We start from the raw sequence: 16,991 nt of genomic DNA, 5'->3' as shown, positions 1-16,991 counted from the left end.
ACGGAGGGATCGACAATGGAAAGGCTGAGCAGCTTCAGGTTCCTGGGTGTCGGCGTCTCAGAGAATCTGTCCTGGGCCCGACACAGTGATGTAATCATGAATGGCTCTACTTCACTGGGAGTTGGAGGAGATTTGATATGTCACCAGACGCTGCAGATGTACGGTGGAGAGATTCCTGGCTGGTGTGGAGGCTCCAGTGCACAGAATCACAAGAGGCAGCCAACTCCACCTTCCTCACCATCAAGGACATCTTCAAAAGCCCATGCCTCAAGAAGGGGGCATCCATTATTCAGGACATTACCAACTTTACTGTAACTCAAGCCAAGACTCTTCATCAGGCAAATTAATGAAAGAGGAAAGGAAGAACTCAAAGAGCTGCTGAAATCTGACACTGTGGAAAGAGTTAGTAGGAACTGGTGAAGGGCCCCAGCCTGAAACATTGTCTGTTTATTCCCCTCCATAGATGCTGCCTGACCTGGCCCAGTAGTGTATGTTACTCAACAGCCTGGTAAGTCACTCTGCACGGCCCAAACCCCTCCTCTAGTGTGGTCCCCAGAAGTGGCCTCTGCACCCCCAAACTGTCCGGTGGGTGATAAAAGCAGGTAATGCAGTGATGCTGCTGTCTCCAAGGATCTGTGCACATCCACTCCCTGGTCTGCATGGCGCAGAGTCCAATGCAGGGCAGTGCAGTCTCCTGATGCTGATGTCTCCAGGGATCCGTGAATGTCCACTCTCTGCATCAGGACTGATTGATGGCTCTGGGCCTGTACTCACTAGAATTCAGAAGGGTGAGAGGGGATCTCATTAAAACCTATCGAATATTGAAAGGTGTTAATAGAGTGCAGAGGATGTTTCCTATGGTAGGGGAGTCTAGGACCAGAGGGCACTACCTCTGTTTATTTAGAATGGAGATGAGCAGGAATTAGCCAGGGAGTGTAGAATCTATAGAAATTCATTGCCACAGGTGGCTGTGAAGGCCAAGTCATTGGGTATATTTATAGCAGAGGTTGATAGATTCTTGATAAGGCAGACCATGAAGGGTTACAGGGGAGAAGGAGGAGATTAGACCTGAAAAGGAAATGGATCTTCCACGATAAAATAGTGGGGCAGACTTGATGGGCCAAATAGCTTAATTCTCCTACTCTATCTTATGATCTTAAGGATGTAGGAGCAGAATTAGGCAATTTGGCCCCTCGAGTCTACTCTGCCATTCCATTACCATTTATTTATTATCCCTCTCAACCTCATTCTCCTGCTTTGTCCCTGAAACCTTTGATGGCCTGATTAATCAAGCACCTGTCAACATCTGCTTTAACCCAATGACTTGTCTACACAGCCGTCTGTGGCAATGAATTCCATAGATTCACCACCCTCTGGCTAAAGAAATTCCTCCTCACCTCTGTTCTAAATGGACACCCCTCAGTCTGAGGCTGTGCCCTCTGGTCCTAGACTCTCCCACTATCGAAAACATGCTCTCTACATTCACTCTACTGAGGCCTTGCAACATTTGATAGGTTTCAATGAGGTGTTTGTGTCCTTGAGCAAGGCACTTAACCACACATTGGTCTAGTGTCTGTGCAAGGAGTGGTGCCCCACACAGACTTCCAATCTGCACCTTGTAAGGCATGAAAATGCCCAATGCAGGCCTCTCAGGGTCTCAGTTAACGTTCCCAATGAGATCCCCCATCATTCATCTAAACTCCAATGCCTTATAAAGTCTTAACATTACACCTTTGTTTTTATATTCTAGTTCTCATGAAATGAATGCTAACATTGTTGCCCCCTTACCACCTACTCAACCTGCAAATTGACATTTGGGAAATCCTGTATGAGAATTACCAAGTGTATATGTTTATGGGTGAATGACAATTAAACTTGAACTTGAGTGTGTGTGTGTGTGTGTGTGTGTGTGTGTGTGTGTGGTGTGTGTGTGTGTGTGTGTGTGTGTGTGTGTGTGTGTGTGTGTGTGTGTGTGTGTGTGTTTGTGTGTGTGTGTGTGTGTGTGTGTGTGTGTGTGGAGATGGACGAATGGTTGGATGCTTCTCCGTCTTGTTTTACGGCGGTTGGCACCCAGCTTAATGGTGCATTACCGCCACCTTCTGCTCTGGAGTGTGCAATAGATTTGCATTCTAAATCCCTTCACCCAATCACACACACACACACATGCACACACACACGCACACACACACACACACACGCACACACACACACACATACGCACATACCCTAACCTACACTTTATCCTCCCATCTTTGGCCATCCTAGTACCCTATTCCTGCTTATCTGTCAAATCCTATAAAAAAAAACCTGTACCCCTTAAGAAAGCTAAAATACCCTGACCTGTGCTCGCTCACCCGTGCCCAGCAACTCTTTTAGTGTGAATTCCTGCACCCCCGATTCCCTTAGATTAATTCTCATCATCTCTCTCTGTATCCCAGACGAATAGTTGGTTGGTCAAATAGTTGGAATATATAGGGTGTCCATGGAGAGGGACAGGTTTGTGGACCAATGGGAAGAAGGGAATGCGTGTGGGGTAGGGACTCCATGGAGAGGGATAGGTTAGTCTCCCAGTGGTGGGAACGCGTGTATATGGAAGGGACCCGAAATGTCAACTGTCCATGGCCGTCCACACCAGCTGTCTTCTCCCGCTGAGTTCCTCCAGTGTGTCTCTGTCTGTGGGAGGGTGAGGTGGGATTCTGTGGGGAGGGAAGGGCTCGGTGATTGATGAAAATAAATTTATTTACATGTATGTCCCCATATACAACCCTGAGATTCCTTGTGTTGCAGGGATTCGCAGAACCGTAATAGAATCAATGAAAGGTCGCACCCAACAGGGCGGACAACAAACTGCAAATACAAAAGGAACTAATAATAAATAAATAAATAAATACTGATTACATTGATGAAGAGTCCTCGAAAGTTAGTTCATTGGTTGTGGGAACAGTTCAGTGATGGGGTGAGCGAAGTTATCCCCTCCGGTTCAGGAGCCTGATGGTTGAGGGGTTATAACTGTTCCTGAACCTGGTGGTGTGGGTCCTGAGACACCTGTACCTCCTTCCTGATGGCAGCTGCGAGAACAGAGCGTGGCCTGGGTGGTGGGGGTTTTTGATGATGGATGCTGTTTTCCTACGGTAAAGCTCAACGGTGGAGAGGGATTTGCCCGAGTTGGACTGGGGCGTCTCCACCACTCTCTGTAGGAGTTCATATAACCAGGCATCGCAGACCGTTTCTACGCGGTCCCAAGGAGCCACAGAGAGCAGGTTCCATTCCGTAACTGATAAAATTGCACGGAGACAGAACTGACAACTTAATTAGCGCTTAATGCGCTTTTACACATCTGCTGGCGTTAGCTGCTTCCATCAGGTATCTGGAGAAAGCAGAGAGTGACGAAATACAGTAACAATTTTATCTTCACGTAGCTATTGAGAGAAAAGACAGTTGACAGATGCACACGGATATTTATTTACATATTTGTGAATGTTAATGAGTGAAAATCGGGAACTGTGTGTTTTCGACGTAATTATCACCCTCGACAAAATTACTGCTTTTAAACGTGTGGAGATTCTGATAATCGAGTACCGCAGAGAAACAGCCACAACCTCATCCTCAATTGCGGCTCCACCGGTACTTGGTACAGTGCTCCGGTGGGCTGGGGGTTCGATCCCCATCTCCGCCGCCGTCTATGTGGAGTCGGCACGCTCTCCCTGTCGTCGTGTAGGTTTCTCCCGGGGGCTTCGGTTACCTCCCACAGTCAGTGCGCCAGGTTCAGTGGGTTATTTATAGTTATAGTCATACTTTATTGATCCCGGGGGAAATTGGTTTCCGTTACAGTTGGACCATAAATAATTAAATAGTAATAAAACCATAAATAATTAAATAATAATATGTAAATTATGCCAGGAACTAAGTCCAGGACCAGCCTATTGGCTCAGGGTGTCTGACTCTCCAAGGGAGGAGTTGTAAAGTTTGATGACCACAGGCAGGAATGACTTCCTATGACACTCTGTGTTGCATCTCGGTGGAATGAGTCTCTGGCTGAATGTACTCCTGTGCCCAACCAGTACATTATGTAGTGGATGGGAGACATTGTCCAAGATGGCATGCAACTTGGACAGCATCCTCTTTTCAGACACCACCGTCAACTGCTGTACGTTGTCGCCCAGTGTGAGCGGGAGGGGTGGAATCTGGGGGTTGTCTTTTTACATAGTAACGGGCCCTGTCGCAGGAGAGCATACAAACCCCTTAGACAGGGATTGAACCCTCGTAGCTGGCACTGAAAAGCCTTAAGCTAACCACTGTGCTACCATTCCGCCTCCATGCGGGGAGAGTGAAGTGGGATTAGTGTAAGTGGTCTGTGTGTGTGTGTGTGTGTGTGCGCGCGCGCGCGCGCGGGGGGGGGTGTTGATAAGACCATAAGACGTAGGAGCAAATTAGGCCATTCAGCCCATCAAGACTGCTCCACCATTCCATCATGGCTGATTTATTATACCTCAACCCCATTCTCCAGCCTTCTCGTAACCTTTGACACCTGACTCATCAAGAACCCATCTTCCTTCACTTTAATTATACCCAATGGCTTGGCCTCCACAGGTGTCTGTGGCAATGAATTCCACAGATTCACCTCCCTCTGGCTAAAGAAATTCCTCCTCGTCTCTGTTCTAGATGCACATCTCTCTATTCTGAGGTTGTGGCCGTCAACATCACAGTGGGGGTAAAATTCAATGTAAAGCGCTGTAAGGATTCACTGCTAGTGTAATGGTTTCTCTGTAATGTTCACTGCTGAGGTAACGGTTTCTCTGTAGCAGCAATGTTTGGGTTATGGCTGGAGATAACAGGACTGCGGGATGCATGTTAGCCAATTGGAGATTGTTGCTTTGTCTTGTATATCTGGAAGGATGTTTTTTTTGCGGTCTTTGGTCGAGGAGAGATGAAGAGGGAAGACACGTGTGGAGAGAGCTGGTAGACTACTGGACGGAGTGGACTGGGATCTGAGGGTCCGAAGGTCGGCGACGTTCAGAGGAGATCAATGGTGGAAGAATGGCGAATGAGTGAGCTCCAACGTGAACTTTTGACTTGAATTGGGCCTTTTTATAATTTTCATTACTAACCCTATATTCAGATTAAGATTCATAAAGTTCAATCATTTAATTGCATATGCTAATTTTTGCGTTGTGGGTTTCTCACTGGGCAGTACATTACACAACATCTGCACAAACGTGATTTCTCAGGTTGGCGGGGCCAGAGGCTGTTTTCCCCAGACGAACATAAGCTGGGCAGCCTGAGGGTCACATCAACATAGATTTATTATCAAAGGTCATTTTCTTACAGGAAAATAAATAAATACAACAGAAATTATGAAAACTATATATAACAAAGACTGGGAAACAACCAATGTACAAAAGAAGACAAATTGTGCAAATGAAAATAAATAATATTGAGAACACGAGATGTCAGGTCCTTGAAAGTGAGTCCATTGGTTGTGGGAACAGTTTAGTGTTGCGGTGAGTGAATTTATCCTCTCTGGTTCAGGAGCCTGATGAGTGAGGGCCAATAACTGTTCCTGAACCTGGTGGTGCGAGTCCTGAGGCTCCTGTATCTCATTCATTATGGTAGTAGCGAAAAGAGATCATGTCCTGGGTGGTGGTGGCGTCCTTGGTAACGGATGCCGTTCTCTCCGATGGACCGAAGGGCCTGTTTCTGCGCCGTGTGCCTGTATGAATGCCCCGTGGGAGGGGAGTGTTGGGTGCAATGCTGATGGACAATCCCGAACAGGGATGGAACACGAGCTGCCTCAATGCGAGTACCCCTCAGATGACAGGAATTCTGCAGATGCTGGAAATTCAAGCAACACACATCAAAGTTGCTGGTGAATGCAGCAGGCCAGGCAGCATCTCTAGGAAGAGGTGCAGTCGACGTTTCAGGACAAGACCGACGAAGGTCTCGGCCTGAAACGTCGACTGCACCTCTTCCTACAGATGCTGCCTGGCCTGCTGCGTTCACCAGCAACTTTGATGTGTGTTACCCCTCAGATGGTCCTGGTCGAAGTCAAACTGCGAGGCGGAGGCCTAGACCGGGTTTCTCTCCCTAAACATTGGTGTCAGCGATGTTCCACAGGCCGCCATCGTGGAATTCCGCCCGGAACGGGTGCAGCCGCGTCTGGACCGAGGCCTCGGCGCCGAGGGCGGCCCCTCGACGGCAGTCGCAGCGGAAGAAGCGCACGAAGCCATGGCGGTAGTTGGTGTTCATCCATCCATAGAGGAGGGGGTTGGCGAAGGTGGAGCCCATGGCGAGGACGTGGAAGACGGTGTAGACCAGCTTGTAGTCGTGAAAGCGCAGGAAGCGCCCATCCAGGTCGCTGAGGAGCTGGAAGACGTGGAAGGGCAACCAGCAGACGGCGAACACCACCACCACCATCACCAACATCTTGGTGGTCTTCCTGCGCCGGTCCTGGGCGTCCCTGCCCAGGCACGGGCTGACGTGTTTCTTCAGCTTAATCCAGATCCTGGCGTAGGCATAGCTGATCAGGAGAAGCGGCAGTGCGTATTGAAGCACGAACATGGCCAGGGTGTAGATAGAGGCGTCCCGGTTGCCTCCCCGGGGCCATTTCTCGGAGCAGACCGCCACCTGCACCTGAAGGGGCCACAGCTCGACCAGCCTGTACTCTCGGAAGACCGCCAGCGGCCCGGCCAACACGGCCGATACCAGCCAGGTGGCAGCGATGATGGCGAAGCTGCCCTTCCTGGAGATGCGGCTGTCGAGGTGACGGACGACGCAGCGGTGCCGGTCCAGGGCGATCACGGTGAGGGTTAGCGTGGAGACGTGCACACTCAGGGCCTGTGCGTACGGGACGAGGTGGCAGAGCGCCGGCCCCAGTCTCCACTCGCCCTGCAGCGTGTAGATAAGCGTGAAGGGCAGGCAGAGTGTGTCCACCAGGAGGTCAGCCAGCGCCAGGTTAGCGATGAAGAAGTTAGTGACTGTGCGCATGGTTTTGTATCTCACAATGGTGTGGATGACCAGCGAGTTGCCCACCAGGCCCAGCACGATGATGACGGCGTAGGCGGTGATCAGGGCGACCTGCACGCCCAGCAGCTGGGTGCTCTCCCCCACCGTGGGGGCGTCCTGCCTGCCCGATGGGTAGACTGCCACAGCCAGCCGGTCTCCGGAGTTGCTTTGGCCGCTACCCTCCATCAGCCGGACCGGAGACTCCACTGAGTCGGACCCTGAAAACACAGGCACAATTCTAACCGCTGTCACAGACCCTCACCACAGTCCAGAAGGCCGCGATCCGCAGGTTGTGGGGTGAGGATGGACTAGGTGCTAGTGAAGGGAGAGGTCAGACATTACCGAGTATTGGACACATTATCGAAGGAAATATGTGCTGGCATGAGAGAGAGTCCAGAGGAGGTTCGCGAGGATGATTGTGGGAATGAAAAGGTTAATATATAAGGAGCATTTGATAGCTCTGGTACTCGTTGGTGTTTAGAAGAATGATGGGGGCGGGTGGGGGGTTTCTAATTGAAACCTGTGGAATATAGAAAGGTCGAGACAGAGTCGATGTGGAGAGCATGTTTCCCATAGCGGGGGAGTCTCGACCAGAGGGCACAGCTTCAGAATAGAGGGATGTCCATTTAGAACAGAGATGAGGAGGAATTTCTTTAGCCAGGGGGTGGTGAATCTGTGGAATTCATTGCCACAGGCGGCTGTGAAGACCAAGTCAATGGGTATATTTGGTTGATCGGTTCTTGATTAGCCAGGGTGTCGGAAGTTACAGGGAAAATGCAGGAGAATGGTGTTGAGAGGGAGATGGATCGGCCGGGACGGATTGGTGAAACAGACTCCTGGGGCCGAATGGCCTAATTCTGCTCTTTTTCAAATGGTCTTCGGAAGTGTTTAGTTGGATATGGAGCAAATATGGGGAAATGGTACTGGGACGGGTGGACATAGTGCACAGTGAGCCCAAGAGAAGATGATAGCTAGAGATCTTTTCCCAGGGCGGAACAAGGACATAATTTTAAGCTGATTGAAGGAAAGTAGGAGGGTAGATATTTCACACAGAGAGTGGCGTGTGCGTGGAACACACTGCTGGGGGTGGTGGTAGGGGCAGATACATTAGGGACATTTAAGAAACTGTTAGGTAGGCACATGGATGATAGAAAAGTGGAGAGTTATCGAGTCATAGGGTCATAGAGCACCAGAGCATAGAAACAGGCCTTTCGGCCCACCGAGCCCATGCTAAGTTAATATGCTGCCTAGTCCCATCGATCTGCACCTGGACCATACATCTTCCATCCATGTGGGAGGGAAGCTTTAGGTTGATCTTACAGCAGGTTAACATGTCGACACAGCATTCTGGGCCGAAAGGCGTGTAGTGTGCTGTAACGGTCTGTGTTCAATGTTCGGAGTCAGGAAGGGAGATTGGAGCCGGGGAGTACAATATCCCGTGGATAATTCCACGCCAGCTGCCACAGTGGACTGCTGAGATTCCGTCTCACAAATCCGACCAGGCAGTTGTGGCGAACCTGCGGAATTCACAGCGGGAGAAGGTGCTGATGGTCACACTGCGAGTCGCGAAGCATTGGCCGCTAACCTTTCTCCAGGGATGGAGGCGGAGAAGGCAGGAGAGGGACGGGAATCGAGGAAGAAAGGAAAGAGACGAGAATTCAGGAAAGTCAGGAGAGGGACGGGAATTCTCCGACACGAACCGACATTGAGAGGGTGCGATAATTAACACCACCACCTGACAGTTCCCCTCCGACTCATCCCTCTCCCCTCCCGTCTCTCTTCCCTATTCCTCCTCTCTCCTCTTCCCTTCCCTCCCCTCTCACTTCTCCCCTCTCTCTACTCCCACCTTACGTCCGGGGTTCCTCCGTCCTGCCGCCCAGTTCCCGAATGATTCCCCGCAGACGGTGCGGGACGCAGCAGCTCCCCGGCGCTTCCCTCCACAGCCGCACACTCGCAAACTAGCAGAGAGCAGTGAGAGCTGGCACCGAGCAGCGGCTTCTCGAACAAGTTACCGGCAGCTCCCGGAGCGGGGCCGCCCAGCCCCGGATTAGCCGAACTAGGTGCGCGCTCTGCGGGAGTCGGGCAACAAAAGTTGCGTGCGGAGAGTCGATGTGCTGGTGGGAGAGGCGCGGGTACCCAGTGCCCCGTGCGGTTGGTTTGCCGTTTCTCTTGGAGAACAGCTACCCACCTCTGGCTCCAAGGGGAGGGGAGGGGCGTCCCCTCTTCCTCTCCCTTTCCCTCTTCTGCAGCCGCTCCGCCGCGGGCTGGGATTCGCAGTCAGCAGATTCTACAGCCGGGGGCGCGGACGAGCTCTGGACGCGGCGCCGGCTCCTGGGGTTAATAATCTGCACACCTCTGGCCCGGCTCCATCGGATGGGAGATCCCCACCAATTTCCGCCTGCCTGTAAACACGGGAGATTCTGCGGATGCTAGACATCCAGAGCAACACACAAAACGCTGAAGGAATTTGGCAAGTCAGGCAGCATCGACTGAGGATACCCAGATGGAATATGAGGTGCCGACCTGTCTCCTCTGCTTCCATGATGAGCCACAATCAGGCTGCAGGGGCAGGCACCGTCAGTGGAGGGGAGTGAACAGCCAATGTTTCCGGCAGAGACCCTTCAGCAGGACAGGAGTCTAGTTCGTCAGGACTGTCCATGGTCCGTGTGTCTCTATTCCCTGCCAGGAGTGATGGGCGTCAGGTACGAGGAGGTGTTCCTGCTACCATCTCACCCCCTCAAACACGTCTACCCCGTCTGCCTCTACAACCACCCCAGGCTGTATAATCCAGGCGCCCACCATACCCTGTGTAAAAAAATTTCACATGGAGTGAACATGTCCAGTTCTGGTCACCACACGATGGGAAGGATGTGGTAGCAATAAAGAGTGCAGAATAATTCACCAGGAAGTGATCTGGAATGGAGGGCTGTTTTCATCCAGCTATGTTTCAATGAAGTAAGAGGTGGAAATTTCTTAAGTGCATCTATTTAAATGCTAGGAGCATTGTAAGAAAGGTGGATGAGCTTAGAGCATGGATTGATACCTGGAAGTATGATGTTGTAGCTATTAGTGAAACATGGTTGCAGGAGGGGTGTGATTGGCAACTAAATATTACTGGATTTCGATGCTTCAGGTGTGATAGAATTGGAGGGGCAAGAGGGGGAGGTGTTGCATTGCTTGTCAGAGAAAACATTCCAGCGGTCCTCTGGCAGGATAGATTAGAAGGCTCGTCTAGGGAGGATATTTGGGTGGAATTGAGGAATGGGAAAGGTGTAGTAACACTTATGGGGGTGGACCACCAAATGGGGAGCGAGAATTAGAGGAGCAAATTTGTAATGAGATAGCAGATACTTGTAGTAAGCGCAAGGTTGTTGAGAGGAATTACAGGCAGGTAGTCACACCGGGGCCGCAGGAGGCAGACAAGTGGGTCACGTTTAGGAGGGGGAAGAGGAAGAGTCAGGTACTAGGGAGTAGCCCAGTGGCTGTGTCCCTTGACAATAGGTACTCCTGTTTGAGTACTGTTGGAGGGACAGCCTACCTGGGGGAAGCAACAATGGCCGTGTCTCTGGCACGGAGTCCGGCCCTGTAGCTCAGAAGGGTAGGGAAAGGAAGAGGAGGGCAGTAGTAATAGGGGACTCAATAGTAAGGGGGTCAGATAGGCGATTCTGTGGATGCAGTCCAGAAACCCAGATGGTAGTTTGCCTCCCTGGTGCCAGGGTCCAGGATATTTCTGATCGCGTCTAAGATATCCTGAAGTGGGAGGGAACGGAGCTAGAAGTCATGGTACATATAGGTACCAATGACATATGTAGGAAAAGGGAAGAGGTCCTGAAAGGAGAATATAGGGAGTTAGGAAGGGAGTTGAGAAGAAGGACTGCAAAGGTAGTAATCTCGGGATTACTGCCTGTGCCACGCGACAGTGAGAGTAGGAATGGAATGAGGTGGAGGATAAATGTGTGGCTGAGGGATTGGAGCAGGGGGCAGGGATTCAAGTTTTTGGATCATTGGGACCTCTTTTGGCGCAGGAGTGACCTGTACAAAAAGGATGGGTTACACTTGAATCCTAGGGGGACTAATATCCTGGCGGGGGGATTTGCGAGGGCTACTGAGGTGACTTTAAACTAGAATGGTTGGGGAGTGGGAATCAAATTAAAGAGACCAAGAGAGAGGAGGTTAGTTCACAAAACCAGAAAACCAGTAAACAGTGTGTGAGGGAGGATAGGCAGGGGACAGAGATCAGGAGCACTCAGACCAAAGATGTAGGTGATAAGGAAGAAAAAGATAACAAAGTTGTTTGCTCCATTAAGGATAAACAGAGAGTAGGAGATGGAAAGTTTCTTAAATGAATCTATTTTAATGCTAGGAGCGTTGTAAGAAAGGTGGATGAGCTGAGGGCATGGATTGATACCTGGAAATATGATGTTGTAGCTATTAGTGAAACGTGGTTGCAGGAGGGGTGTGATTGGCAACTAAATATTCCTGGATTTCGTTGCTTCAGGTGTGATAGAATAGGAGGGGCAAGAGGGGGAGGTGTTGCATTGCTTGTCAGAGAAAACATACTAGCGGTCCTCTGGCAGGATAGATTAGTGGACTCGTCCAGGGAGGCTATTTGAGTGGAATTGAGAAATAGGAAAGGTGTAATGACACTTATAGGGGTGTATTATAGACCACCTAATGGGGATCAAGAACTGAAGGAGCAAATTTGTCAGGAGATAGTAGATATTTGTAGTAAGCACAAGGTTGTGATTGTGGGAGATTTTAATTTTCCACACGTAGACTGGGAAGCCCATTCTGTAAAAGGGCTGGATGGTTTGGAGTTTGTCAAATGTGTGCAAGATAGTTTTTTGCAGCAATACACAGAGGTATCAACTAGAGAAGGGGCAGTGTTGGATCTCCTGTTAGGGAATGAGATAGGTCAGGTGATGGAGGTATGTGTTGGGGAGCACTTCGGGTCCAGTGATCACAATAGCATTAGATTCAATATAATTATGGAGAAGGATAGGACTGGTCCCAGAGTTGAGATTTTTGATTGGAGAAAGACTAACTTTGAGGATATGCGAAAGGATTTAGGAGGAATGGATTGGGCCAATTTATTTTATGAGAAGGATGTAACGGAGAAATGGAGGTCATTTAAAGGTGAAATTTTGAGGGTACAGAATCTTTATGTTCCTGTTAGGTTGAAAGGAAAGGTTAAAAGTTTGAGAGAGCCATGGTTTTCAAGGGATACAGGAAACTTGGTTCAGAAAAAGAGAGGGATTTACAATAAATATAGGCAGCTTGGAGTTAATGAAGTGCTCGAGGAATATAAAGAATGTAAAAAGAATCTTAAGAAAGAAATTAGAAAAACTGAAAGAAGATACGAGGCAGCTTTAGCAAGTAAGGTGAAAATAAATCCAAAGGGTTTCTACAGTTACATAAATAGCAGAAGGATAGTGAGGGATAAAATTGGTCCCTTAGAGAATCAGAGTGGATGGCTATGTGTGGAGCCAAAAGAGATGGGGGAGATTTTAAACAATTTCTTTTCTTCGGTATTCACTAAGGAGAAGGATATTGAATTGTGTAAGGTAAAGGAAACAAGAAGGGTAGTTATGGAAAGTATGACGATTAAAGAAGAGGAAGTACTGGCGCTTTTAAGGAATATAGAAGTGGATAAGTCTCTGGGTACAGACAAGATATTCCCTAAGACCTTGAGGGAAGTTAGTGTGGAAGTAACAGGGGCTCTGACAGAAGTATTTCAAATATCATCAGAAACGGGGATGGTGCCGGAGGATTGGCGTATTGCTCATGTGGTTCCATAGTCTTAAAAGGGTTCTAAGAGTAAACCTAGCAAATATCGGCCTGTGAGTTTGACATCAGTGGTGGGTAAATTGGTGTAAAGTATTCTTAGAGATGGTATATATAATTATCTGGGTAGACAGGGTCTGATTAGGAGCAGTCAACATGTTTGACAAATCTTATTGAATTTTTTGAAGAGGTTACTAGGAAAATTGATGAGGGTAAAGCGGTGGATGTTGTCTATATGGACTTCAGTAAGGCCTTTGACAAGGTTCCACACGGAAGGTTAGTTAGGAAGGTTCAATCGTTAGGTATTAGTATTGAAGTAGTAAAATGGATTCAGCAGTGGCTGGATGTGCAATGCCAGAGAGTAGTGGTGGATAACTGTTTGTCAGGTTGGAGGCTGGTGACTAGTGGTGTGCCTCAGGGATCTGTACTGGGTCCAATGTTGTTTGTCATATATATTAATGATCTGGATGATGGGGTGGTAAATTGGATGAGTAAGTATGCAGATGATACTAAGATAGGTGGAGTTGTGGATAATGAAGTAGGTTTTCAAAGCTTGCAGAGAGATTTAGGCCAGTTAGAAGAGTGGGCTGAAAGATGGCAGATGGAGTTTAATGCTGAAAAATGTGAGGTGCTACATTTTGGTAGGACTAATCAAAATAGGATATACATGGTAAATGGTAGGGCATTGAAGAATGCTGTAGAACAGAGGGATCTAGGAATAATGGTGCATAGTTCCCTGAAGGTGGAATCTGATGTGGATAGGGTGGTGAAGAAAGCTTTTGGTATGCTGGCCTTTATAAATCAGAGTACTGAGTATAGGAGTTGAGATGTAATATTGAAATTATATAGGGCATTGGTAAGGCCAAATTTGGAGTATTGTGTACAGTTCTTGTCACCGAATTATAGGAAAGATGTCAATAAAATTGAGAGAGTACAGAGGAGGTTTACTAAAATGTTGCCTGGGTTTCATCTCCTAAGTTACAGAGAAAGGTTGAGCAAGTTAGGTCTTTATTCTTTGGAGCATAGAAAGTTGAGAGGGGACTTGACAGAGGTGTTTAAAATTATGAGGGGGATAGATATAGTTGACGCGGATAGGCTTTTTCCATTGAGAGTGAGGGAGATTCAAACAAGAGGACATGAGTTGAGAGTTAAAGGGCAAAAGTTTAGGGGTAACACGAGGGGGAACTTCTTTACTCAGAGTTGTGGCTGTGTGGAGTGAGTTTCCAGCAGAAGTGGTTGAGGCAGGTTCGAAGTTGTCGTTTAAAGTCAAATTGGATAGATATATAGACAGGAAGGGAATGGAGGGTTATGAACTGAGTGCAGGTCACTGGGACTAGGTGAGAGTAAGAGTTCAGCACGGACTAGAAGGGCCGAGATGGCCTGTTTCCGTGCTGTAATTGTTATATGGTTACATGCCCCACTGCCTTCTGGGCAGCCTCGGGAGAGATGAAGGCTACAGGAGTAAACCCAGACAGCAAATCTGGAGTGGAGCCTCTAAGGCGGCTGGATGTCATTGAACATCCTCCCGGCAGCTCCTGCAGCCAAGCTGGTGCCAAACGTATTGCTTCATCAGCTTTTCTTTAGTGAGGCCGAGAGGGGAATCTTGACAACTGGGCATCTCAGGATCTCCATACCTTCTGCCCAGGCTTGTGACGATGATCATCGTCACCCATTGTCCTTCGAGACAGACAGATGCCACTCCAGCAGTTATAAGGAGAGGAGCGTATGTGTGTTCAGGAGGGTGGCAACCCTGGTGAAGGGACTTGTCATGCTTTCTGTACAGATGGATGGTGTGCAGCTGGTTTGTGTTAAGGTGGTTTATGTACAGACTGCTTGTGTATAAGCAGCTCATGTACATGTGGTTTGTGTACAGATTGTGTAAAAGTGGTTTATGTACAGGGGGTTTGTATATAGAAACATAGAAACATAGGTGCAGGAGTAGGCCATTCAGCCCTTCGAGCCTACACCGCCATTCAGTATGATCATGGCTGATCATCCAACTCAGAACCCTGTACCTGCCTTCTCTCTATACCACCCCCCCCCTGATCCCTTTAGACACAAGGGCCATATCTAACTCCCTCCTAAATATAGCCAAAGAACTGGCCTCAACTGTTTCCTGTGGCAGGGAATTCCACAGATTCACCACTCTCTGTGTGAAGAAGTTTTTCCTCATCTCAGTCCTAAAAGGCTTCTCCTTTATCCTTAAACTGTGACCCCTCATTCTGGACTTCCCCAACATTGGGAACAATCTTCCTGCATCTAGCCTGTCCAATCCCTTTAGGATTTTATACATTTCAATAAGATCACCCCTCAATCTTCTAAATTCCAGCGAGTATAAACCTAGTCGATCCAGTCTTTCATCATATGAAAGTCGTGCCATCCCAGGAATCAATCTTGTGAACCTTCTTTGTACTCCCTCTATGGCAAGGATGTCTTTCCTCAGATTAGGGGACCAAAACTGCACACAATACTCCAGGTGTGGTCTCATCAAGGCCTTGTACAACTGCAGTAGTACCTCCCTGCTCCTGTACTCGAATCCTCTTGCTATGAATGCCAGCATATCATTCGCCTTTTTCACTGCCTGCTGTACCTGCATGCCCACTTTCAATGACTGGTGTATAATGACACCCAGGTCTCATTGCACCTCCCCTTTTCCTAATTGGCCACCACTCAGATAAGAATCTGTTTTCCTGTTTTTGCCACCAAAGTGGATAACCTCACATTTATCCACATTAAATTGCATCTGCCATGAATTTGCCCACTCACCCAACCTATCCAAGTCACCCTGCATCCTCTTAGCATCCTCCTCACAGCTAACACTGCCACCCAGCTTCGTGTCATCCGCAAAGGTGGTTCATGTATCGGTGGTTTGTGTATAGATGGTTAGTGTATAGGCAGCGTGTGTACAGGTGGTTTGTGAACATGTGGTTTATATGCAGACAGTTTGTGTAAAGGTGGTTGATGTACAGGTGTTTTGTCTGTAGGTGGTTTGTGTACAAGCGGTTTGTATTCAGGTGGTTTGTGTACAGGTATTCTGTGTACAGGTGTTCTGTGTACAGGCGGTTCATGTACAGGTGCTCTGTGTGCAGGTGGTTTGTGTACAGGTGCTCTGTGTACAGGTGGTTTGTCTACAGGTGCTCTGTCTGCAGGTGGTTTGTGTACAGGTGCTTTGTGTGCAGGTGGTTTGTGTACAGGGGCTCTGTGTGCGAGTGGTTTGTGTACAGGTGGTTTGTCTACAGGTGCTCTGTGTACAGGTGGTTTGTGTACAGGTGCTTTGTGTGCAGGTGGTTTGTGTACAGGGGCTCTGTGTGCAGGTGGTTTGTGTGCAGGTGATCTGTGTACAGGTGGTTTGTCTACAGGTGCTCTGTGTGCAGGTGGTTTGTGTACAGGGTCTCTGTGTGTGAGTGGTTTGTGTGCAGGTGATCTGTGTACAGGTGGTTTGTCTACAGGTGCTCTGTGTACAGGTGGTTTGTGTACAGGTGCTCTGTGTACAGGTGGTTTGTCTACAGGTGCTCTGTGTACAGGTGGTTTGTGTACAGGTGCTCTGTGTGCAGGTGGTTTGTGTACAGGGTCTCTGTGTGCGGGTGGTTTGTATGCAGGTGATCTGTGTACAGGTGGTTTGTGTACAGGTGGTTTGTGTGCAGGGTCTCTGTGTGCGGATGGTTTGTGTACAGGGTCTCTGTGTGCGGGTGGTTTGTGTGCAGGTGCTCTGTGTACAGGTGGTTTGTGTACAGGTGGTTTGTCTACAGGTGCTCTGTGTGCAGGTGGTTTGTGTACAGGTGGTTTTTGTGTAGTCCGTTTGTGTATTGGCGGTGGTAGGAGGAGAGGATATGTATGGTCAAGATGGTGACCATTACCCACTGGGGAGAGCAGACGTCCTTACTGATACACAATGACGTGCTGGCACGTGTCTCGAAGAACCGCCTCCTCCATGGGCTGGCGAGGGGGGAGAGGTCTGCCCGAGAAGAAAGGAAGTGCAGAGGGAGTCCAGACACCCCAAGGCACATCCCCCGGACGCCAGACCCTGGGAATGCTCCTGTCCCGAGGGTGAGTAAGAACCCGAGGGAGCAGGCAAGATTGAGACGGGCTGGAGATGGAGACCCTCAGTGAAGGAACTTCCACACTCTTTGGGGCTGAGGAAGATCCCAAGGAGGCTGTGGAACACCCTGGTCTTGTGGGATAGATATCCAGGCAAGGAGAAGCCA

General features: G+C 48.9%; 1 protein-coding gene across 1 annotated transcript; it reads right to left on the bottom strand.

The window, feature by feature from the left end:
• Positions 1-6,084: 6,084 nt before the first annotated feature.
• LOC140200989 (neuropeptide Y receptor type 2-like) lies at positions 6,085-14,449 on the bottom strand. Its single transcript, XM_072264626.1, has 3 exons — positions 14,421-14,449; positions 8,854-8,960; positions 6,085-7,220 (listed from the first exon to the last, which is right to left on the bottom strand). The coding sequence occupies exons 1-3, from the start codon at positions 14,447-14,449 to the stop codon at positions 6,085-6,087; spliced, it is 1,272 nt and encodes a 423-aa protein (XP_072120727.1).
• Positions 14,450-16,991: the final 2,542 nt, after the last annotated feature.

This window comes from Mobula birostris, chromosome 7 (assembly GCF_030028105.1).
Source record: "Mobula birostris isolate sMobBir1 chromosome 7, sMobBir1.hap1, whole genome shotgun sequence".
NCBI lineage: Eukaryota > Metazoa > Chordata > Chondrichthyes > Myliobatiformes > Myliobatidae > Mobula > Mobula birostris.
Note: the sequence above shows the minus strand (reverse complement) of the source record. Positions and strands in the feature narration are given on the sequence as shown.